The 23,505-nt window shown below is 50.4% G+C and overlaps 10 protein-coding genes across 10 annotated transcripts; 3 read left to right on the top strand and 7 right to left on the bottom strand.

The window, feature by feature from the left end:
• Positions 1–44: 44 nt before the first annotated feature.
• Positions 45–1,855, bottom strand: N7506_000508 (DUF895 domain membrane protein; the record flags this gene model as incomplete). The annotated part of the gene is made up of 5 exons (XM_056949804.1): positions 45–354; positions 406–1,037; positions 1,125–1,325; positions 1,371–1,439; positions 1,631–1,855. The coding sequence occupies 5 exons, from the start codon at positions 1,853–1,855 to the stop codon at positions 45–47; spliced, it is 1,437 nt and encodes a 478-aa protein (XP_056815719.1).
• Positions 1,856–2,533: 678 nt separating this feature from the next.
• On the bottom strand, positions 2,534–4,607 carry N7506_000507 (SUMO ligase MMS21; the record flags this gene model as incomplete). Its single annotated transcript, XM_056949803.1, has 3 exons — positions 2,534–3,525; positions 3,590–3,879; positions 3,931–4,607. The coding sequence occupies 3 exons, from the start codon at positions 4,605–4,607 to the stop codon at positions 2,534–2,536; spliced, it is 1,959 nt and encodes a 652-aa protein (XP_056815718.1).
• A 1,168-nt stretch (positions 4,608–5,775) lies between these two features.
• On the top strand, positions 5,776–6,468 carry N7506_000506 (VOC family protein; the record flags this gene model as incomplete). Its single annotated transcript, XM_056949802.1, has 1 exon — positions 5,776–6,468. The coding sequence occupies one exon, from the start codon at positions 5,776–5,778 to the stop codon at positions 6,466–6,468; it is 693 nt and encodes a 230-aa protein (XP_056815717.1).
• Positions 6,469–7,019: 551 nt separating this feature from the next.
• abd1 (mRNA (guanine-N7)-methyltransferase) lies at positions 7,020–8,643 on the bottom strand (the record flags this gene model as incomplete). The annotated part of the gene is made up of 2 exons (XM_056949801.1): positions 7,020–7,194; positions 7,250–8,643. 2 exons carry the CDS (start codon positions 8,641–8,643, stop codon positions 7,020–7,022), a joined length of 1,569 nt encoding a protein of 522 aa, XP_056815716.1.
• A 688-nt stretch (positions 8,644–9,331) lies between these two features.
• Positions 9,332–10,821, bottom strand: N7506_000504 (uncharacterized protein; the record flags this gene model as incomplete). The annotated part of the gene is made up of 3 exons (XM_056949800.1): positions 9,332–10,104; positions 10,160–10,243; positions 10,308–10,821. The coding sequence occupies 3 exons, from the start codon at positions 10,819–10,821 to the stop codon at positions 9,332–9,334; spliced, it is 1,371 nt and encodes a 456-aa protein (XP_056815715.1).
• A 175-nt stretch (positions 10,822–10,996) lies between these two features.
• On the top strand, positions 10,997–12,722 carry cox15 (cytochrome c oxidase assembly protein cox15; the record flags this gene model as incomplete). The annotated part of the gene is made up of 3 exons (XM_056949799.1): positions 10,997–11,095; positions 11,167–11,540; positions 11,609–12,722. 3 exons carry the CDS (start codon positions 10,997–10,999, stop codon positions 12,720–12,722), a joined length of 1,587 nt encoding a protein of 528 aa, XP_056815714.1.
• Positions 12,723–13,155: 433 nt separating this feature from the next.
• N7506_000502 (uncharacterized protein) lies at positions 13,156–14,503 on the bottom strand (the record flags this gene model as incomplete). The annotated part of the gene is made up of 4 exons (XM_056949798.1): positions 13,156–13,988; positions 14,087–14,159; positions 14,218–14,250; positions 14,300–14,503. The coding sequence occupies 4 exons, from the start codon at positions 14,501–14,503 to the stop codon at positions 13,156–13,158; spliced, it is 1,143 nt and encodes a 380-aa protein (XP_056815713.1).
• Positions 14,504–15,492: 989 nt separating this feature from the next.
• On the bottom strand, positions 15,493–17,624 carry N7506_000501 (lysine--tRNA ligase KRS1; the record flags this gene model as incomplete). Its single annotated transcript, XM_056949797.1, has 5 exons — positions 15,493–15,503; positions 15,563–15,885; positions 15,946–16,471; positions 16,576–17,311; positions 17,406–17,624. The coding sequence occupies 5 exons, from the start codon at positions 17,622–17,624 to the stop codon at positions 15,493–15,495; spliced, it is 1,815 nt and encodes a 604-aa protein (XP_056815712.1).
• Positions 17,625–18,309: 685 nt separating this feature from the next.
• N7506_000500 (putative dynamin GTPase) lies at positions 18,310–20,991 on the bottom strand (the record flags this gene model as incomplete). Its single annotated transcript, XM_056949796.1, has 4 exons — positions 18,310–18,482; positions 18,541–18,682; positions 18,739–20,876; positions 20,934–20,991. 4 exons carry the CDS (start codon positions 20,989–20,991, stop codon positions 18,310–18,312), a joined length of 2,511 nt encoding a protein of 836 aa, XP_056815711.1.
• A 1,050-nt stretch (positions 20,992–22,041) lies between these two features.
• Positions 22,042–23,088, top strand: N7506_000499 (DUF3632 domain-containing protein; the record flags this gene model as incomplete). The annotated part of the gene is made up of 1 exon (XM_056949795.1): positions 22,042–23,088. One exon carries the CDS (start codon positions 22,042–22,044, stop codon positions 23,086–23,088), a length of 1,047 nt encoding a protein of 348 aa, XP_056815710.1.
• Positions 23,089–23,505: the final 417 nt, after the last annotated feature.

Below are 23,505 nucleotides of genomic sequence, written 5' to 3'. Positions count from 1 at the left end.
CCGACACCAAGAAAAAAACCATGCAGGTTAAGTTACAGGTTAGATTAGATCTTCTCATCGCCGGTGCGCCTGGATTCAACAGCACCGGGTGGAAGAACGTCTTCAAGAGTCTCGCCGGTACCAGCGAGCTCTTCTTCGACAGGGACAGAGTCCTTGATCTTGTAGAAGACGACGGGGACAGCGACGAGAATGGAGCCACATAGGAGACCGAAGTTTGAGGCGTATTCGTTCATGTAGGGCAGCTTGTGATCGTCGAGAGACCACATCACGGCTGCGCCGGCTGACTGCAGACCCTTGTAGAAGCCTGCAAGATTAGCCAGCTTGCGGCCTGAGTTACCGAGAGCGCCCATGATCCTAGACACCGTTAGCATGTTTGACAAGCCGATATTGATGAATCGGACTTACCAGTAGACAACACCTTGCCAGATAGCGTCGTACATCCCGTAGAAAAAGTACAAGAACATAGGCCCAACGTATCCCTTAGTCTCCCAATCCCAGCCCTTGAACTCAGGGTGAATCTTAGGATTCACGTCATCACGAGTATACTTCTTCTGCCAAGCATACCCAGAGCCCCAGATGACAACGGTTAAAATGAAGAGAATGACCAGCGCAGCCTTGGCCCTCACAGACCGCCTCACCTTCTCCAAATCAAGAAGCGGACCAATGATGACAGCCGCGACGATCTGCGCGAACCAATACAAGAAACCGTTGAGTGCCTTAGTGCGTGTGTTGAAGTAAGCGCCATTAATGGCGTTTTGCTGATATGTATAGAACCAATTGGAAGACCAGAACATGGGGAAAAGAAGAATAATCCAGGGCTCGGAGCGAATGGTTTCCCAAAGTCCTACAATCTCAGTCTTCCAGCTCGGGTGCTTTCGCAGAATGACACGCGATCCATCAGGGCGCACGATCTTATCCGCATCGCAAAGGAAGAGCGCCAGACAAGCGCCGGAGAACATAAGGACAATAAAGGCGATGTAAGTTCCATCGCCGACGGTCTTGTTCTCTTTGACATTAATGTTTTGGCCGAGCGGGATCTAGATGTAGAAGTAAGATTAATTACCAAGCCAAAAGGAAGGGTAGCAGGTGGGGCGGGGGAAGTGAGAAAGAAAAAAAAAACATACCAAACTGCCGATGCAAGCACCAATGTTGAAAATGGCCCAGAACCAAGCGAAGTAGCGGCCCTTTTGGTGTTCGGAAGGATAGGACATCATAATGGTGCCCTGGGCGGCCCAGAGGAGACCGGCGCAAACACCCAGGAAGGCGCCGGCGAAGATGTTGAAACCGGGGACATACTTATGCTCCGAAACCAAGAGACTAATGGACTAAATGGTGTAGCCGATTCCACCGAAGGAGAGGGCCAGACGGACGCCGAGACGGTTGACGATGGTGCCGGCGAAGAAACCCACGACTGCGAAGGTACTGTACAGTGCGATGTTCTGGAGTTATTGTTAGCGATGCCATCTGAGAGGAGCCGAGGCTAGACGATCCAAAAACTTAAAAAAAGAAAAATAAGAAAATTGGCCCCCACAATATTTCGAGTCTATTTCCCCGGGGACAAAGAGAAATAGGCATAGTGGATGAAAGAAGCAAGAAAGAAAAGAAAGAAAAAAGAAAACATGGCTCATACCATTTTGTCCGCCAAGCTGGGGTCAGATTTACCTCCGCCACCTAGACCACTCAGGGCATTAAACATGCCTGGGCAGAGGAAGCAAACGAAGGCGACCATGCCGAGTTGGATGCGCGGAGAGGCATACCAGCTGGTAGAGAACTTGCCGATGGAGCCCGCCTTGTACATCCATCCTGCGGGTCGAGGGACGGGCTCAGCCGATGCGACTGGTGATTTGTGGTCCATTACAGGTTGTGCGAGTGATGAGTGAGAGAAGTGTGTGAGAGAGAGAGGGAGAGAGATAGAGCTGAGGAGAGATCTTTAAAATAAAGACACTAAAAGATGAGAGGTATCAACGGGAGCTTGCAGGGTAGCATCCAGAGAGATAATGGTCGGAGGTAAATGGCAAATAATAGCAAATAACGGTAGTACGCAGATAATAGGGGAGTTTTATCGCGGCTTATGGGCCTTGTACTAGCCCTGGAGATTAGCGTCCTACCGCTTTGATAGCAGAGTTACATGGTACGATGATACTGTCTCTTGTCGCGTGCCCAAAGCTGGGGTGTAGTATTTTATGGGGTTATTTCAAACGTGTGGCTTACAGAACCTGGAGAGATCAGGTTACATCCCGGACACGAGACAAACGATGGAACAAACGGGGGAAAGAAGACAAGCCGCAAGCGATGCAAAAGGAGATTCGGAAGCCCCAGTGATTGGCCCGAGACCCACGAGCCAATCCTGACACGCGGGGGTGACACCTCGACACCTCGACACCTGGATGCCTTGGTGCCTGGTTAGATATAAGGTTCTCCACAGTTGCTACTATGCCTCGAACTGCCCTCTACAGTCTACACATACTCGTAAACAGCGCCCAGGTAACACTCGCTAAATGGCATTGGCATAAATGGTCTTGGAATTATCACATCAATCCCGATCAATCTCACTGTCACTGCTCTCACTCTTGACAACTGACTCGGTCTCCTCTGAGCCATCGGAGTCGTTTGAACCCTCCTGGTCTGCATCTTGATCGTTCTCACTGGCCACACTGGGTTCTGGCTGAGTCTCTTCGGTGTACTCTTGATCCGGCTGCTCTTCACTTCCATCATCGCTCTGTGCTGCTGATGGGGGATTTGTAGGCGCTGCCTCCTCTTCATCTTCATCTGCCTCCTTGGAGTATTCTTCGTCAGCTTGGCCATTCTCTTCGTCAATTGAGTCGGTGGGCTCTTCGGCGACTTGAGTCTCACTTTGTCCGTCTTCTTCCTCGGCCTCGATGCCTGTTTCGTCTGCATCTTGGTATTCTGCCTCTTCATCTTCCTCCTCCTCTTCATCCCCCTCTCCTTCTTGTTCCTCATTCTCATTCTCATTCTCGTCTTCAGCATCCGCCATCGTAGTGTCAGCGGTTTCTTCTTCTTCTGCTTCATCCTCCTCTTCTTCGTCCTCACCTGCTTGTTTCTCATTATCATTGACAATTTCGTCTTCAGCGTCCGCCATTGTCTCATCGGCGGCTTCTTCCTCCTCCTCCTCCTCCTCCTCCTCCTCCTCCTCCTCCACCTCCTCCTCCTCCTCCTCCTCTTCCACTTCCTCTTCTCCCTCTCCTTCTTCAAGCTCATCCTCATTGTCACCTTTTTGGGGACGAGGAACCTGGCTAAGCGGCTCGGCTTTGATAATCCGCTGCGTGGCAGGCTGAGCATCGACATCCATGGCATCATCACTGCCGTCATCACTATCAAGCTCAATACCATTGCGATCCTTGGTCTTTCGATTCTCCTCAAGGTGATCATCTTCCGCCTCCCGCTTCTCAAGCTCTTCAGCACGACGAACCTTCCGCAGTAGAACAGGATCAGGCCGTAGATCACCCGCCGTCAACGGAGTAGAACAGACAGGACATTTCACAAAGCGAACGCGACTCTGGCCCCCTGCGTGCACCCGGCGGCGCAATAGTCGTCCGGCTACTATGGATCATATTCGTAATAGCCTCACGCTCGAAACTGTGCGGGCATTTGGTGCTTGTCACTGGATCGACAAAGGACATAAGAGTAAGTGGGCATTTGAGGGAGACACGTTCGCGCTGGATGGCGATTTCGTCGTCGTCGTCTGGTGCGCGACCTTGGTTGCGAGAGCGGGTTGATGTCCCGTTTCTTGACTCGTTCGGGTCTTCCATGTGCTGGAACCACGTTGAGGAGTGGGGCAGAGGGGGTACATCATCGCTAGGGAATTTGGAGTCGTGGACCATCTTGTAGAAGCCAATGTAATTGTTGTCTCCGGCGTATCTGGTAATTGTTAGCGGTGGGTCTTATGAAGGCACAGGATAGGATTCATACCTCTCAGTTAGAGAAAGACCATTCCATTTGTTGGTTTCTTCTGCCACCTTCGCCAGAATTCGGCTACTGGGCGGGTTCTGCGCATTGCGCTCCCGGGCTTCCTTCTCTCGGGTATCTTCATAATCATCATCCTGGGGATCTTCGCCTTCGTTCTCATCATCCTCGTTATCCCTCCGCCTTAAGCGCCGAGAACGAGTCTGTCTCTCCCCCATTGCAGTTTCAATATTTTGTCCTTCCTCCTTTTCAACATCCGCGACTGCATCTGTCAGGCCTTGCAATCGGGCTGTAGAATCGATGATGAATCGTGTTTTCTCTTCCAGGCGCGCGGTGATGGCTTCAACTCTGGTCTCCTCTTCGCCAAGACGTTGGTACTCAGCGCTTTCTTCATCTGGAATCTCCTCTTCTCCTCGGCGACGTCTGACTTCTTTGTCTTTCTCGTAGCGACCACGGGCGTCCGCGAGTCGCTCGTTCACCTCGCCGCCGGAGGATGTGAGCTTTTCGATCGCATGGTCAAGATGCTTGCGCAGATCACGCAAGTGGCTCGTAGAGAGAAGAGAGGCGAATTGGCGCTGGTCTTCCAGGGTCAGCGGTGCTTCAGGAGGTTGGTAAGTGTATGAGCGGGCTGGTCGTGGTGCGTGGGAGGGCGCTCCACGTCGGCGGCCTGGAGTCGTGGCCATGGTTGTTGAAGCCAGGTTTGGATGGGAAGAAAAAGGCTTTTAAGTTCGAGTTGGAGGTAAAAGGCACCAATTTTCTTTGAACGGTTTCGCGGCTCGAGACAAAGCGCATCTCGAAATCCCGACGCGAGACGCGATGACGCTAGTCCTGTTTAGGTTATAGCGGGCGATAAGGCTTATCGGCAAACAGAAGTATTAAAATGGGCGGAGCCTCTACGGAGTACTGTTTACATGAGGTTTACCTCGCTGGTCCATGAGTCTCAATGATTTGTTGTGAATTGAGACCTTTGAAATCGAGGGTCTTATTCTTTTGCCTGCTTAATGCCATTTTATACATGTGCACTTTTTCTATGATTCAATTTCCCAATGCTCTACGATAGCCTGTCTAGTATACAAAACTAAGCTACAAAGTGAGAATTGCATTGCTATAGACTCTGGAAAGTCACAAACTATTCTTATATTTCAAGCTGCGTGTTTCACTTCCTGCTGGGCTGCCCCGGTGGCGCCTGATAGCATGCCGAAGATGGGACGCCTGATGTCCCAAACCACCTTCTGCCAAGTTTTCTTTGTCCCCCCATCCAAAGACTGATCCCAGACAAGATTCAATACAGGGATCAAGCCAGCCCAATCACCCCGTACCTCGAAGGTGAAAGGCTTAAAATCTGACGAGGCTTGATCTGCGCCGGAACAGGCCCGAATTGGGCGAATGCACCGCTCTCCAGCATCCGTAGCGGCTGAAGAGCTAGCGCTGCGATAGTGACTGCTCATATGCAGACAGTAGCTTTAAGACACGCGGTGATGCGTGACACTTAAGTGGACAGAATATCCAAGCCAGTGTCTATGTTTTTGACTTGGCATGTCGCCAGGTCCCGGAGGAAGTTAGCTTTGCGAGCTACCCCCACTATGCCGGTAGATCGTTGTCAGATTTGAAATCTATACGAGAATCTCGACCATGAACCTGCGTCCACGGGTATATCCTAAGATTCGGAGATGCAGTTAGGAATATGACATCCTGATTCCTGAGCACTTAGGGCGTAGGATGAGAAAATAGCACCGCCTCGGGGATGGATATAAAAGGTCTCAATCCGCCTCTCAGTCGAGCCTCATTCAGCTGCATCTACATCCATTGAAAATCTGCTCGCAATACACTCTTAACATCGGACCTCGCAAAATGCACCTCCTCAACCCGCTATATTTTGCCGTCTTCATCGTCCAAGCAACAAACGCTTGCAACCCTACTCGCCGCGACATTGAAGGCTCAGATACATTCGTCATAGGCAATGACGGCCCAGCCCCAGCTGCAACCCTTGGGTTCGCGATCAACCACATCGGCCTCGTAACAACCCGCCTCGACGAAATGAAAACCTTCTACAGGGAAGTGCTGGGCATGCGTCTCCTCTTCGACGCCCACATCACCCCCGAATACACAGTAACATATCTCGGATACTCGCAAGGCGGGCGAAACGGAACTGGGTTTCAAAGCGGCGCGGAGCTGGCAGCGGCAAAGAACAATCTTTGGGGACTGCTGGAGTTGCAGCAGTTCAATGTCTCGGATGATAGACTGATTGCGTCGACTGAGAGGACTAATACGTTTGGTCATGTTGGGCTTGTTGTTCCTGATACCCTCAAGGCTGAGGAGTGGTTTAGGTCCAAGGATGTGAATATCTTGAAGAGTGTTACTGAGCCTCTGAAGGATTATACGGGGCCGGTGCCTAATGCTTTTGGACTTGGGGAGTTTGCGGGCTTGCATCTTGCGGCTAAGAAGGCGCTTATTGATGCACAGGGTCTCATTGGGTTGGATCGTTTCTTGATGATTGCTGATCCGGATGGTAATCTGATCGAGATTCAACAGCAAGATGCTTAGAGGTTTCTGAAATGAAGATATGTTGCCGAGTGTGCTTGTGGTTAGTAATGAATGGTATCTAGATATATGTGCAGAATTCCATGCAGCCTGAGAGGCTGGCTTTGTGACGTATTAGGGCTTCATATCAACAAGGTCTGTGAGATACTACACATGCAAAGTCCGGGGGTGGTTCAGGGTACATCCTTGGCTTAGAGCAATACATACAAACGGAAGTACTGAGCAGAAGTGTCAGTCAAATGACCAAATAAGGGCTCCCAGGCATAACAAATACCAGCTGGGTGAGGTGTCGCATGTCCTGATTCCGCGCCAGCTTAATCCCAAAGGGCCCAATCCTCTCCATCTGTTGGGTCAGTTTCCTTCCCGAAGTACTGGGTTCGAATCCTAGTCCCGATGTCCAGCTGAATTTGTTATCACTTTTTTTGGTTCATTTTCTTTCGATTTGCTGCTATTCTGAACCATCTAACTATGGCCTAAACCTTGTAGAAGCAGAATGCATGGTAGAAACCTAGTTGGTTAGTTTTATGACAGTGCACTTGGGCTGATCACAGAGACTACTCACTGACGGCATCCTTCTCTTGCTCGGTCATGTTCAAAGCACCAGTCATGCGGTCTCGCACGCCCATTCGCTCGCTAAGTGGACCCAGCTCTGGGTGGTTCTTCTCATCTTCCCAGATATCCAAGAAAGGCTTGCGGTATTGGAGCTCCAAGTTGTAATCTTCGGTCAATCTGGAGGATATATTAGTTACGAAACAGGCCAAGCCAGAAGACAAAAGACACTCACGCTCGGAAAGCTTCCCAAGGAACCACGTATTCAGGGACTTCCTCAACAGCCTCCTTCATGAAGTAGCTGTATTTCCATCCGAAGGGAGGACGGAAGACTCCATCCTCAGGTGTTGCAGCGGGGAATTTGACGCGGTAGATATCATTGCCCCATTCAGCGCGTGCAACCTCCTCGACCTCTCCATCCTCGGGTGCCTCGGGCTCAGCCGGCTTGACAGCCTCTGTTGCCTTGCGCTGCTTGTGGTATGCGACCACGTGGCTGCTAATCACATCTGAGTTAGGACAAACACCAATGAAACGGCCACCCTTCTTCAGGCAGCCCGCAACATTGCGAAGCATTTGCCGGGTCTTCTCCTCGGTCTCAAAAGCGTAGTGGATGGCGAACATAGATGTAACAACATCAAAGCCTCCACCGCCATAGCGAGAGGCCATAATGTTCCCACCAGGCCCAACATTGGGATCAATACCGACCTGCTGAACGATATCGATATCACCCAAATATTCACCAAAGCAATCCTTCGGCCAGAATTCACCGTGGAAGATAGGAGGGGGTCGACGACCTCGCGGATTGCGACGACCCGAGCGCATTTCATCGTATCGGCCTCGCGCCTGCTCAATCGAGATGTTGGCAGGGTCGAGACCAACGTATAGGTCAACCGCCTGAGGCGCCAGCTGCCACTTGCCCAGATCGCCACCCTTTCCACATCCCAAGTCAAGCACCAAAAGCTTGTTTTCAGGAACAGGTGGTGGACCTTGACCATCATCCGCCCAATCCTTGCTATCATCAAATCCCGTGGCAAAAGATTCATCAGGCGAGAACTTCTGAATCAATGTACTCTTCACCCAGTTGTTGAACGTGCGTAGACCCTTGATCTTACTCTCAGTCTTGCGCCATTCGCGGCCTCGCTCCGGGACCGCGTTGTAATGTTGCCTGACAACGTCATGGACTCCGCGCTGCTGGGAATTGCGCATAGCTTCATCCTGCTCTGCGCGCTCACGCTCCTCCTGTCTGCGTCGTAGTGTTTCACGGTCTGCAATACCCTGTCGTGCACCGCCGCCGGGCCGCTTGCGCGGACGCGGTGCTTCGGGCGAGGGTGAACGTGGCTGTATGGGGGATCGAGATCGACGATCTTCTCGTGGAGCGGCGCCATTGGGGCTGCGAGAACGGTTTCGTCGAGGGAAAACAGAGGGAGGTGTTCGGCCGCGCTTTCGGGCTTGGGCACGCTCTTGCAGTCTTTTGCGCTTGGATGCGGCATGGGATAGGGTCTCTGTTTGGTTGTCTCCTTCGGCGCCCTTTTGTCTCTCACTTTCTGCTGGGGGTTGCGTGTTGTTCGTGCGGCCGGGGGAACGGGGTGTGGATCGACCACCAGCTCCATCCTGGTTTGGGTACTCCATGTTGATGATGGACTGGTCGGTTCAAGATGAAAGGGTCAGGGTTCAAAGGAATTGATGACGGGAGGCGGAGATCCCGGGGGGTCAAGAAAAGCGCACACAGTCAAGTGAGAATCAAAATGATATGTTCTTCCAGTCGAACATGGAAAGTTGAAATCAAGAGGAATGGTCGCTCTGCCGGCTGAGATCCGCGGGATAATTGAGCTCCAAGCCTTGGCCAATCAGAACGTCCCGAGCAGCCCTAACAGTCTAAGGTTGTCAAGAACAACCGTGAGGCCCTTGATCTCACCCAAATAGCAATTTCTTGATGAAGTTTGCCAGTTATGAGCAGCAACGGAGATTCTTGGAAGTAACAGTCATCTATCACCTATCCGAAAGTTCATGCACCCGAATCCAGTGGTTTACATGTCAAGCATTCTAAAATCCATATACCAATTGTGCTAAAACGCTGGTCATACTCTGTCCTGTAATTTTGCAAGTCCAAGAGCTCGAGGTTGAGCCTTTAAAGACCTCCAAGGCTGGTTGTTCATGTATAGCGAAGCCAATGGTTTCAGTAAATCCTCAATATTATTAGAGATAGAGATAAAAGGAGATCCAAAGCCGCTAAATCAAGATGCATGTAAAACAGTATTCATAATCCACACGCCATCGACCAATGCAACATCAACCAAACAATCACGTAGCGGCAGGATTACTGAGGCGCATTCGGCAGAGCTGACTTTCGCTTGGGGGACTTTGTCGTGAGCACTTGTCGCACTCGACGGATCTTCGCCCACCACTCGCGCTCTGCCTTCTTCTTCGCCTCCGGGTTATCTTCTTCCCCCGCAGCCGCACTAGGAGTAGCCGTCTCGGCATTCAAAGTATCCGTAGAGGCCATAGTTCGCAGTGTTCGGCGATGTTTGACCTTCACAGCCTCAGCTACCAACTGCCACCCGGCGCGCAGCTCGGAAATCTTCTCATTCGCTCGACCAGTTCCACTTTGCGCGGACTTGTCAATCCAGGGACAATAGTCCATGTGCTCATCAGCCACGTTCAGGGAAGTGTACACGGTCACGTCTCCGTTGTCTTTGGGTTTGTACATCCATAAGCCCAGGCGGCGGAAGCATGCACTACACCCGACTAAGCCGGCAGCTCCATCAGATGTAGCGTCCCAGCCGAGGAGCGCAAGTGCCAAGGCAGTGCGATTAGCAGACTGCAATTTCGATTGTGTTGAGTGCGTAGAATGTGAGGATCCCTGAATGTCTCCATTTGCCACGGGCTCCTCGTTAGATGAAGAAACATCATCGGCCTTGAACCATTCTTGGGGTAGTTCATTGATGACCGAATTAATATCAAGTCCCTCGGGGGTCTCAATAATATCATTTGCTGGCAATTTGTCGCCCATTTTCGAGATGTTTGTATAGCGAGTATGAAGCCCCGACAGAGCATTCTCATAATTGGTCAAAGGGAGATGTTGAATGGTCGCTGATCCGATGTTAACATTGAGATGACAAGAGCCATAGATAGACGGCAGACTTACCATCGCAGCTTTTGTTTCTCCATGGGCAGCCCTCGCTATGAGAACCGCCTAGCATCTTGGCGTACTCATCCACGAGCCTCGCGCCTGTTCATTGCATATTTGATCAGTTCCGAGTCGCCTCCAGGTAAGAATAGCATTGGCTACTCACGAACTTGGCTTCTCTCCTCAACCTTCTCAATATCAAACCCATCCAGCTCATCAATCTCCTCGGGCAGCTTCACAACGACTGCACCACCACATTCACTAACGCATGTGACCCGCATGGCATCTGTACATACCCATCCGTGTTTTGCCCATTGTACTTCGTTGATCGGTGCCGGCTTAGAAGTCCATCGGTCGACGCGACGGAATGTTTCCAAACGCTCTAGAAAACGTTCACGGTCCCAAGGGACAAAGGTTGGGCGCTTATTCGAGTTTGCGGAGGCTATTCGATGCGCCGGGCGAGAGATTTTGTTTATTGAGTTTTGCACTGCTGGGAGGACTGAGTGGTCGGTGTTGCCCAAGCGGACTTTCTTGATGGAGAGGTTGGCGGAGAGACGGTCTTGCGTCGTTGCGGGCGCTGCTGATGTCTGCTTCGGCGCATTATCGGGAGTGTGAGGTTTGGATAATGATTCTAAAACGCGATGAAACTTCCGTTTCTTTGACTCGACGGCGTAGGACATGTTGGTGCTGCGTTGTGATGCAGACCAGTTGAGGTGGATCAATTCAATGCGGATGGTTCGAGCTGCGGCGATCACCACGCGTCTGCGCCTGAGGCACCAACAATTACATTGGGCTTCAATCGTGATCGATTCGCATGCTACGATAGATCAAGATGGCACATTTCGTTTTCTCCGAATGATCAGAGTCTCATCTCTACTTTTCGTAGTGTTGGCCGTGCTACACGGAGCGACAAATGCTCCGCCGCTGATTGGCCGATCAGCATTCCGCGATATCGTACGATCTCCGAAATCACGACACAATTTCTCTCTCTACTCCTGTCGTCTTCTCAACCATGGCTTCTTTAGGGGGGCTCTCTGCCTCTATGGAGGAGTGTTGCGCCTCGCTTGGCGAAGGACCTCTTCACTTGTCGCCAATGTTTGCGGAATCAAGGATACGCAGCCAAATCTATCCGCCAATTGAGCTCATCCCCGTCTCGCCAACCGAGCAAGATTCAATCGAGCATCTTCACCGATAAAACCCGCCAATTCTTCACCTCCAGTCTCAAGCGTTCGAGCGCCGCGCCGACCGTTACCGAAGCAATCGCAGAGGGTGCCGCGAAGAGCAAGTCTAGCTTCCCTAAGATCAGCGATAAGGCAGTAGCCTACTGGTTGCTTGGTAGCGCGGTTAGTGTTTTTGGAATTGTTGTCTTTGGTGGTTTGACACGTTTGACGGAATCTGGGTAAGTGCTTGGCTCGTTGGTATCTCATGATTGAGCTCCGGATGCTGACGGGATAAATTCTGGTATAGATTGAGTATCACAGAATGGCGACCTGTTACCGGATCTCTGCCTCCGATGAACGCGGAACATTGGGAATCTGAGTTTGCGAAATACCGTGCTTCCCCCGAGTTCCAATTGCTCAACCCGAACATGACCCTGTCCGAATTCAAGTCGATCTACTACATGGAATGGATCCACCGTCTTTGGGGTCGGTTCGTCGGAATGTCATTTGTCCTTCCCGCTGTTTACTTCGTCGCTCGGAAGAAGGTTTCTACGCCCATGGCGTGGCGTCTCTTTGGAATCGCTGGTCTTATCGGTTTCCAGGGTTTCCTGGGATGGTGGATGGTCAAGTCTGGCTTGAAGGATGATCTCTTCGCTCCTGGCAGTCACCCCCGAGTTAGCCAGTACCGCCTGACTGCCCACTTAGCCGCTGCCTTCACTTGCTACGTTGCAATGCTGTGGAATGGTCTGGCTATCCTGCGGTCTCACAGACTGATGGCCGATCCCGTTGCCGGTATGGAACAGCTGAACGCGCTCCGCAACCCGAAGTTGGCTCTCTTCCGCCGCTCCGTTGCTGGTATTGCTCTTCTGGTCTTCACCACCGTCGTTTCTGGTGGTCTTGTCGCTGGTCTTGATGCTGGTCTTATCTACAATGAGTTCCCCTTCATGGGCAACGGGCTTACGCCTCCCAGCTCAGAACTCTTCGATGCCCATTACTCTCGTCACGAGGATCGCTCTGATCTGTGGTGGCGCAACATGCTCGAGAACCCTTCTCTTGTCCAGCTTGATCACCGAATCCTCGCTACAACCACCTTCACCGTGATTTGTGCTTTGATGGCTTACACTCGCGGCTCACCTACCATGAAGCGCTTCCTTCCTGCACCCGCCAGAAAGGGCGTGCACGGCGTCTTCGCTTTTGCTTGCTGCCAGGTCGCCCTTGGTATTTCTACCCTCCTTTATCTTGTCCCCACCCCTCTTGCTTCCGCCCACCAGGCTGGTAGCTTGTTCCTTCTCACCTGGGTCATGATCCTGGGCAGCCGTGTATGGCACCCAACCCGTACAGCCAAGCTTCTGCAGATGGCCATCAAGGCTCGCTCCCAGTACCCTGCCAACACGGCGGCTTCGGCTGTGAAGAGAATCTGAACCAGTCGTAGGTTCAATGTACGATTATGTTGATCGGGGTAAAATTACCCTGGATCGGTGATACCATCTCCATTCACCTGTGCCTCGATCGTTTCTCGGGTCATGTTGTATAAATACTATTGCTACTTGTGTAAAAAAAGACCAAAATGAAAGAAAGGTCCCATGTTTAAAGAAACTTCCATTACTAACACTCATTAGATTGAGATCAGGTTCCAAGGTCGCTCGATAGACATATGTCTAGAAATGGTCAAACTCAGCAGCAAGGACGAGAAATTCCTATCCACACTGTCTCAATGCCCAGGTGCAATCCAACCATCAACAAGCCCATTAAATTTCCCTTTCCTCTTGTTCTTCGCTCACCTCCCGAGTGCAAGAAACTCCGTTCCTAGTCGCTGCTCCAATCTCTCGCCTAATCCCAAGGTGGTTCAATATTTCAGTCAGTCATCTTCGACGAAGGTCTGGCAGCACGGGTAGGGTTACGCCGAGCAATGAAGTACCCAAGCACCAAGCCCTGCTCGTCAACCGCAACCTCAGGAATCCTAGCATCAGGGTCATCATCCATCCTCTCCTCATCTTCGGCAATCGAAATAGTCATCTCGGAATCAGTCAAAGTATCCTCAACCTGCGACTGGGGCTCATGGTCACGCAAAAGGCCCAAGCTCCCATTCAATCGATTCCCGCCTCCAACCCCGTATCTGTTCTGCACCCGAGTAGCTTCAGCTGCAATATCCATTAGGGTCTGTGCAGCCTGCCAGTCAGAATTTTCATACAGGTATCGATCCTGCGATCCATCCAAGGGAACATCGCCTCCAACGTCAGGAACATGAACGGCTCCAAATGAAGCGTGAGACTGATCTCCGGCCCGGTCATTCTTGCACTGGTTGCAGATCTGCCAGCCACAATGCTTGCAGCGCGACATACCACTCTGGTTCCTTTTGTTGCACTCGTCGCATTTGGCCGTGTGGGCTGCTACCTCGGCGAACTGTACGCCTATCTTGCGCAGACGGGTTCGGTCCTTGTGGCCAGACTCCCAGGTGCGGCTGGGTCCCTCGGCCTTGCGCTGGGGGACGTAGTTGTCTCTTGGGGGATTTGGAACACGGCGAGGCGGGACGTGCAGTGCCTCTGTGATCGATGAGGATGGTAACACCGAAGGCTTCACTGTAAGCTTGGGGGTCGACTTCTGCGCCGCTGGGGCTAGTCGTGGGTGAAGGGTCCATTTTGCAGGGCTGATGGGTGGCTGCATGGCAACTTGGGCATCATAATGGCCTTTGGACCGCAAGGGAAGATGGAGAAGAGAATCATCTGTGGGATCTCACAGTCAGCTCCGGTATTCGTTTGGTATGTATATTCTGCCCGGGTGTTACCTTTGAGAGCAGCTTTGTTCACTTTGTTCCAAACTCGCTCGGTATCTTCAACGGCAAAAGTCTTCTCATAGTACTGCGCGTCAGTCAAGTGTACGAACATCGAACTCCGTTGTGTTGCATCATATACATACGTCCTTGGATCTGAATCCGGTATCGCCATATGCCTAGTAATGTTAGGATACTTTCTCATATACGGGGACGACTGATACAAACGTTGTGGCTTGGGTCAGAAGGGACATGGGATCCTTGAATAGGATAAGGTGGAAAAGACGATTCGATGGAGTACAAGTCACCTGGGGTTGGATCTTCTCCACGATTCTGGCGTGCGTCCATTTCCTCGAGAATATTTGCCTCGATCTTAGCTTCAAGCTCACTGAAAGAAGGAATGGTCTGGTCTGGGTCTTTAGGAAAAGGCATGCTAGGCCGAAACATGACAGGCAAATCCTTCCGCGTGAAGGGAAAGAAAAGGAAAGAAAAGGTTGATGTTTGATCTCGAGTTGTGACCTGGATGGTGGAGTCGTAAATGGAGATGAAGATGGAGATGTAGTCCAAAAGGAAGTTGATGAAGGTGGTCAGATGCAAGTTGCAGCTATGGCATTTGTTTTATAACACTGTAGAAAGATCGGACAGCTCCTAGTAAGTTGAAGGCACATGCCATTCCCAGAGCAAACATTCTGTATGTCATGATCTTGTCGAGATTGAAGACAGATCCATGACGGCAAACATCCAAATATCTTGATCCCATACTGCACAATATTCAGTGATCCAAGGAGCTGGCCGAAGTCTACACTAGCTTCGAAGACGTCTTCTTGTTGGGCTGAGGTTGATAGAAACCTACCTTCTCTAGGCTCATGCTCTTTTACCAGGTGGCTGTGTTTCTCTTGCTCTCTGGCTCTTGGTTCTTTTTATCGTCCATTTGTTTTGATCAATTTGCTAATGACGAGTTGAAATTTGACCCATCAAAAGCAAGAGCGAAGAATACTCGATGGCCATGCATTGATGTTGAATTATCTCGAATTGTTCTCAGATCAACGCCCTACTAGGCAGGGCAACGAAGCCTGCGATATTCCCTCATTTTCGCCTATCACTACATCCATCGCCTTGCTCGACGACCTCGGGATACTTGCTCGATGTTTGAAGCACAAAAAGCACACCTGAACTTGTGGTTTTATGTGTTGGTTTTTAAAGTCTCAACCTTGGAAGGTTATGGATTTAGCAGTGTGTTCATCAAGATCTATATCTGCTTCCAACCACATGAAACCAGATTGAACGAAGAAGAATTGGCTGGATATTTTGAAACTATTTTATGTGATGCATTTATCATTGACAGGAAATCCTCATGCCAAAACCTAGGCACATATCAAGCTCGAAATCTTCATGATCGAGGCAAGTCAACATCATGTTATTCATTTGTGGGCTGTAAATTCATAGTCAGTGATATCGGCTCATGAAAATTACAGGATACTAATAACATACGAATTCCTTCCTCGGGCTGAGGCTCGACTCCAGCAACCTCAGCGGCAGGCTTGGAGTCAGCGGCGGTCTTGTCATCCTTCATCATGGGGAAAGCAAGGACCTCCTTGATACTGTAGTTGTTGGTGAGCATCATGACCAGACGGTCGATACCCATACCCCAACCACCAGTGGGAGGGAGACCGTACTCCAGAGATTGACAGAAAGTCTCGTCAATCATCTGGGCCTCGTCGTCTCCCTGGTCCTTCTGGTTGGCCTGCTCTTCGAAACGCATGCGCTGGTCGAAGGGATCGTTCAACTCTGTGTAACTGTTGGCAATCTCGAAGCTGTTTGTCGGCGTTAGCATTGAAATTGCTTGATATGGTATGCATGGATAGGATACTTACCGGGCAGTGAAGACCTCGAAACGCTCGCAAAGACCGGGGTGGTCACGGTGGTACTTGGCAAGAGGGGACATCATCTGGGGGTGGCCACTGATGAAAGTGGGGTTGATGCAGGTCTCCTCAAGGAACTCTCCGACCAGCTTGTCGAGCATACGAGCGTTGGTCTGAGGAGCGGAGCACTCGACATTCATCTTCTTCAGCATGCGCTTGAGGAACTCGTTGGTCTCAGCGGTGTGGAGCTGGTCACCAGGAGGGAACTTCTCGCCACAGGCTTCCTCGAGCGCGGGCATCATTTCGATGCGGCGCCATGGGGCCTTCCAGTTAATGTTGTGGGTCTCTCCGGTCACTGTGGTGAAAGTGGTCTCGTATCCACCAGTGACGTGCTTGACAAGGTTGGAAACGAGGTCCTCAGTCAAGTCCATCAGATCGTAAACATCGGCGTAAGCCTGGTAGAACTCGCAAGTGGTGAACTCGGGGTTGTGAGTCAGATCAATTCCCTCGTTTCTCATCTGCTTGCCAATTTCGTAGACTAGAGAGATTTGCCGTTAGTTTATACCTGTGATTGTTCTAGGGCACTTGGCAATGTATTCGCGCAGAGAACCATATGCCAAGTCCAGTGTGTTTTCAACGTACCACGCTCCATGCCTCCAACAATCAGCTGCTTAAGGTAAAGCTCGGGGGCAATACGCATGAACATATCCATGTTCAGGTCATTGTGGTGAGTGACGAAAGGTCTGGCGGTAGCACCACCAGCAATAGCGTTCATAAGAGGGGTTTCGACCTCGGTGAAGTCACGGCTGTCGAAGTATTGACGAATGAAGCTGATAATCTTAGCACGAGCGCGGAGAGTCTCGCGAGACTTGTCGTTCATAATAAGATCAAGGTAACGCTGGCGGAAGCGCTGCTCCTTGTCCTGGAAACCGTAGTGCTCGGAGGGAATAGCGTGCAGACAGGGGGTCAGGAGAACGACCTCGGAGGCGAAGATGGAAAGTTCACCATCATCACGGTTCTTGGGGTTGGTCTTGCCAATGAAACCGGTCACACCGACGATATCACCACGGCGGAGGAGCTCGTGCTGCTCCTCGAAGGACTTTCCAGTCGCATTCTGGGCGGCGCACATAACCTGGATCTTGACACCCTCAGCGCGGATATCGTAGAAGACCAGCTTGCTACCAGCGGCACGCTTGGTGTAAATACGACCACCGAGGTTGACAATGGCATCGGTCTTCTGCTCGCCCTTCTGGAGACCCTCGTAGTCCTTCAGGATGTTGCGCAGGTCGGTGTCAACCTTGAACTTGTGGGGGTAAGGGTTAGGCTGCTTGGTCTCGCGGAGCTTGTTGATTCTCTTGCTGCGGATCTCGAAGTATTGCTTTAAACACGATGCATTAGCCTCGATCTATTACCCTATTACCCCGCGATGCGCACGGGTAGTCGCGTATGCTGGAAGTGCTCCATTCACTTACGTTGGGGCTCAGGTTAGCCTCATCATCTTCAGCGGAAGTTTGCTTCTCGGCCGTGGGCTTGGGAGGCGCGGCGGCGGCCTTCTCCTTCTTTCCGGCTTCCTTCTCACGCTTCTTCTGGCGTCTCTTCAATTCGGTCTTGGACACCTTCTCGCCGGTGACTTCGTCGAGCAGCAGGTTGGCCATTGAGGCCTCAGCCTCTTGAACATTAGGGTCCGCCATGATGTTGTTATGCTTGGAGCAAAGAACAAAGTGGGATGGTGGGATGAGTGACTTTAAATTTTGGGCGGGATCGGCATGCCACCTGATTGGGCCGTGCTTTATACTCGGCGCCTTAGCGCTATCTGATGTTATGACTCACTTGATGCTATGACTTTGTGTCCGAAGTACGATGACACTGAAAACAGGGATGGTGTCTTGTTATTCTAATTGCAAGGCTTACAACTTGTAAATTAATTGCATAAATCTGGTGTTTTAATAGAGTCTCAATTTGGAAAGTAGGGTTTAGGGCTACCCCGCTCCTGCCATTTTCGGCCGGTGGGTCCGATCTACACTACATCTTGGTGGTCTGCAAGTGTATACCTACTCTACACTTACACTCCGTGTGTTAAGACCTCATTGCACTTTTCAACATATGAAGATTCTGAAATCTCACAAGAGCTACTTGGGAAATCACCTACAGTCTATCGCAACCAATTGTTCAATATGTCATTATGCTTCAATACTTCTGAATCAAACATTTAGCTACCCAGTAGCTCTCTGCTGTTTCTTTCTCATGTCTTCTGTACTTTTTCCACTCACGAATCAAGCTTCCTTTGCTCAGACTTCAATGTTCGGAACATATCGCAGTAACCATCAGTGACCATTGCTTCCTTGGACTCGTTGCCGACAGCCACATTCTACCCACTCAACGGACAGTCAACGAGGAGTCGTCAGACTCAGCCATCACCGTATCTATGCTGTGAAGGGAATTCAATTCATTTTGAGCAATCACAAGCTTCTCGCGTTCCTTTTGCAAGAACGCCCGGCGCTGCTGGCGCTTCGGGTCCTCAGCCATAAGCTCCAGGCAACGAGCCCGGCCTAAAATCTGTCAGTGGTGGCTCACGCAGTACTAATTCACCAGAGTTGTGTCACTCACCGTTCTCTCCGAAGATGCGTAATTCATCTTGGATGGCCTCAATAAGACCGATGCGGCAAGTCTTGAACAATTTCATGGTCGTCGACTGGCACAGTGTGTCCAGGAATCGGGAGGAGGCAATCTCATAGTATGCCCGCGCATTCTATCCACGGGTATGATCATTAGCGGGGTAGTAGTAGTGTTTGCTATCAGACTTACCGCCATCATTTCAATCTCATCCGAGTACTTGTCCTCGCCAAGCGCAGTGTTGGTGCCGGCTTGAATGTTGCCGGCAATCTTTCGGATCTTTTCTTTTGTCCTTTCGTCACTCATATCGTGTCCACGCACGCGAAGATAAGCACTGGCCCGTGAAAAGGCCCGGAGGGCTCGAAGTTCGCTTAGCGATTGCCCCATGATAGTACGGTGGTACTCTTGAGCCATGGTGAAGGGAACTTCGCATTCAGAATGACACTGATCTCTGGCAACTGCAAGATGATTTATGCGAACACTTTGCATGTAAGTGCTAAGGATTTTGTTTAGCTCTTGATAGAGCCGAGTCTGGTGATATTGTGAAAGTTCATTCTCGAATGCCAAAGTCAAAGCATCCTGCACAGTACCATGCGCTGCTTGAATAAAGGCCTCGATTAGAATTTTCCAATGCTCAACCATTTTTTTGTAAAGGGTCTCAATCGCTCGTGGGTCAAGTTGGTTGGGGACGCCAACAGTGTGGGACTTGTTCTTCAATTTTTCGAGCACGTCCAGGTTGCAATGGGCAGGCTTATTGAAATTCTCAAAGTAGCTTGTCTTGTAGGGGCTTTGCTTCGGGCTTGCGGCACGCGGCTCGACAGTTACTTGCTGGGGATCTGCATTTGCCTTGCGCTTTTTTGGTGGCGAGGATTTGTTTTCGATGATCAGCATCTCACAGTCCGCGTCGATGCGTTCGCTTGGATCATCTCTATCCTTCAGTCCAGAAAGGTCCAGAATCGGGCGTGTCTTTTGCAGCACAATCTTGAAGTCTTGTACAAGACTGTTCCACTGTTCCTGGAGTGATTGGTTCCCTGGATCGCGAGCCTGAAAGGAAGGAGGCGTCGTTTCATCGAATACTTCATGAATCCGCCGCTCCAGATCAGTCACTTTCCCCCAAATAGTCCTTTGGACATCCTCGGTGGGTAAGTCAGGCAATTCATTCAACTCTTCGTCGATCTTCTTCAACTTTCCATCGATTTTGTTGGCAATCTCAGGCAGAGAGCCGATAATCTGACGCTTGAGGAGATCCGAGAGGGCTGTCACGAGGTTTTTGACCCCAAAGCGTCCTTCAAGGGCGTTGAGATTCTTCTGCCACGGACCACTTGCAAAGAACTCGGCTTCTTCGCTCCGTGCTTGGTCGTGACTAACACCGGGATCCGAGTTATTGCGGACAACATAATACCCATGGCCAAGGCGAAACTTTTCCCCCTTCAAAATCTGCTCCCATTCGCCGAGAGAGTGTTGCACCGGCCAGCGATCAGGCTTGGTCAAAACACCAAGTGTCCGCTCTTTCGCACCGACAATACCACGGACAAGCCGGGCAGCGCTAGAGTTGGTGGCGTCATCCGTCATAGGCAATGTTAAAAGGACAATTGAGTTCTCTTGCTCAACATAGCTCTTCACGAGGTTCTCAACCAGATCGACCAAGAAGCTTTCATCATCCTGTTCGGCCTGACTGATCACTCCGGGCAAGTCGTAAAAGGAAAGGTTGGGGTAGCTAGGGCCAGAGATATCCAGGCGGACTGCGTTCGGCGAAAACTTGACCTGTAATCCACGAGAGAGATCAGGGTTCTGATAATTGAAGTCGGCGCAGTTAGAGTTGGGGTTCAAGATAGCTAGCTGGGCACACCAGATTGCTTTGGTGACCTCGGCTCGGTCTGTAAGCTCTGCGAATCTGACATTGTCTAGTCCATCCATTGCAATCCACTCGCCCATTGGATTCTTCTTCTTCGGACCCCTTTTTGGGCCCTTCAGGCTCGGGGGATCGTGTGCATATCGGTAGCACAGATAGACGACACACCTCCATGACCCGTCGCTCTGGGACAAGTTGATCTCCAAGGGACATCTTGTACAAGTGCCTTCATTTCTAGGAACCTGGATTTCGGAGATAGCCTCGATGAGAGAGCTTTTTCCGGTGCTTTGATCGCCAACGACGCAGATTTTTGGCAGATGGATCTTTTTATCCTCGATGCCAAGGTGGCTCAGATCTTGAATCTTTTTCATCAAGCTCTTCATATCCGCGGTGAGGGCGTCAAGGGAGCGGTCATTTTGGGCTGATGAACTTGAGACGGGCATCTCAAGCGAGATGGGTACCTTGATGCGTGACCCATCTATGAGGGAAGAAAGGATTAGCAACTTCTTGACGATGGGGGCTTCTGACTTTTTACCAGGAGATGGTGACATTTCCCACTTGGGCACTGGCGAGGAAGCTTTGGGGGTACGCATCTTCGGATCCTGGTATGAAATATCAGCTTCAGAAACACCAGGGCACAGTCTGGGAGTGAGGTGGAGATCTGGTCATCTGAAGCGATGTGGAACAATTCACATACTCAAATCTTGCAGATGATGGTATTGTCAACGTAAAAGATGAGGTATGACTTGGCAATGATGTTGCTACCGTACCTGCTGGGAAGACCGGTGACAAGAGAGGCAAAGAGGCCAGAATCGGAGGTGAATATGATTTCGAGGGAGAGGGAGAGGCACAAATGACAAACAATACGGTCAGACGAAGCTATGGGAGAACCGAATCGAGAAGGTTGCTCTGAATGCCTGTAATGAGCAAAGATATTGAGGGAGGTAGGGAAAGGTTGGAGAAGCCACAAGGTAGAAGAGATGGTGAGAAAGAGGAGAGCGATGAAGGGAAACCGCAAGAAGGTCCTACGGAAGCATCTTTCACTTTTTACTTAGAGACTTGATTCCCCACCGTACCTGGATCATGTGGTTGATACTCGTTGTGAGGCCCAAAATAGCTGGAGATAAATCAATTGCAAGTAGCTAGTGGCCATTCGTTGAATATTCCCATTAGAGATTATCAGTTCCACAGCTTCTACTCCGTACCTAAGCACAAAGTCTCTATTATACCCAACGAAGCCGATTGTCCAATAGGGCAAGCACAGAACGATTATCAGCCAGCTGTTACATATTACATGCCGGTTAGCTGCAGGATTAGGATGAACTTTTGTCTGGGCCCCCGGTTGATCGACAACAAACAAAGAAAACGCCCAGCCTACTCCGTGCTAGCGGATGCACATTTCAAAAAATTCAGATCTTCATTGGACTCATCGCCTGTCAGGACCTGCGTTGCTGCCTGGTAAGGCGCTTCCCCTGGAGAAAAGGAATGTATGTCCCCGCGATCAAGTTGATTCTTGAAACGATTCAAGTCTCTTTGAGACTCGACCATCCATCCCCGAGGTCTTAAATAGTTCATTTCCATGCTTTTGGCCCTTGATACCTGAGGTCCCGTTGAATCATCACTCAGCTTCGTCAGCTTCTAGAATGCACGAACTTCGTGATTCTCTTCTAGGTGCTTATCCTAGGGGCACTCCTTCTGTCACAACAAGCGACCATGGTCGCAGAGACCGGGAAAGTGCTCGTCAATCTATCGCTCGGGGTGAATTCCAAGATATTCGAGATACGGCCTTCAGCAACCGGACCTGGTTTGTCACCAATCGATACTGCTACGTCGGAGATGGAATACAGACCCTCGAGGAATACATCCATAGCTCGTGGCATATGTACTACGAGCTTGGCCGAACCATCCCCTCTGAATCACCTGAGCATGAGGGTGTGGTTCTCGATATCCTCCGCATCCAAGGGATGGGCCCGTTGACTCGACCCGCCCCGGGCCTGTACGGTGTTGATTTTGCAAGGTTTGCCGATGATACACTCTGGAACGACCTTCCTTTTTTTGTTGACGACCTGACCGATCTCTGGGTCAACAACGGTGGTGTGATGTCAGGAAAACACCGTCTGAATTTCTCAACATTCCTGGCAAAGCTTGCATCCACCCGCGTCGACAAGGATAGGCTGTGCCAAATTGCGCTTCTTGTTTTTCGTTATCTCTTTGAAAGCCCTCAAGCACTTCGCAGTGAGAACGAAGAAGACGAGGAAGACCTCGATCGAGGTATGAAACAGCTTGAGATCATTAACCTCTTGCCATCTGCCGTCGCTTGGTTGAAGATAGCAGGTCATAATCTCCTTTTTCTCTCAGAGGTATATTGGAACCAATGCCCCAGCGACGTCAGCAAGGGTGGCGAGACTTTCCTTGAATCAGAGTTCGGACAAAGATCGCCTTCTGGATTCTCGCCATGGAGATACTTATTTTGGCTGAAGCGACTCAATGAGATTCGGGAAGAAGCTAATAATGCCAATGAAAACGCCCTGGAGGAGCTTGCCAGCGATGGTGTCGATTACATGGTCAACACTATGAAGGAAAGAAACTCCGAGGTCATTGAAGCTTTCAGAAATGGCGGAGATCTTCTGCATCAGGACAAGCATCTTGCATGTCTGAAGCACCTCATATGCGACGACATCTATTTTTAGTCAGAATTCGAGTCGAGGAGTCCAGTCTCTCCAGAGCTTTGATGGAAACATTATCTTCATCTTTATCCAAAGATAGAAACATTCTGGAGGAAACCAAGTTTCTTCACAGTTTTCTCAGCAACATCATGCCTTTGTTTTGATCCTTGACAGTTCACTGAAGGATATGTATTAGCCCCTTTGGTGGTTTTTGTTCGGTAGAAATTTGCTTGTGTAAAAGCGATTGTGAGAACAATGCGATTCTTGTGTTTATTATCCTCTACCACCTTTCTTACCGATGGCTTTGTTGTGAACAATGCTCGATATGAGTCTTTCAACCACATCGGCGTGGAGATATCGAGTACCAGAAGTATAAATTGCTCTTGCTTTCCTCGAGATCAACTCCATCATCAACTCCATCAATCATCTGATAAACAAAAA

The sequence above is a fragment of the Penicillium brevicompactum genome, assembly GCF_028827555.1.
Source record: "Penicillium brevicompactum strain IBT 35665 chromosome Unknown utg000001l_segment0_segment0, whole genome shotgun sequence".
Classification (NCBI taxonomy): Eukaryota; Fungi; Ascomycota; class Eurotiomycetes; order Eurotiales; family Aspergillaceae; genus Penicillium; species Penicillium brevicompactum.
The sequence above is the reverse complement of the archived record's forward strand: the minus strand, read 5'-3'. Positions and strand labels throughout refer to the sequence as shown.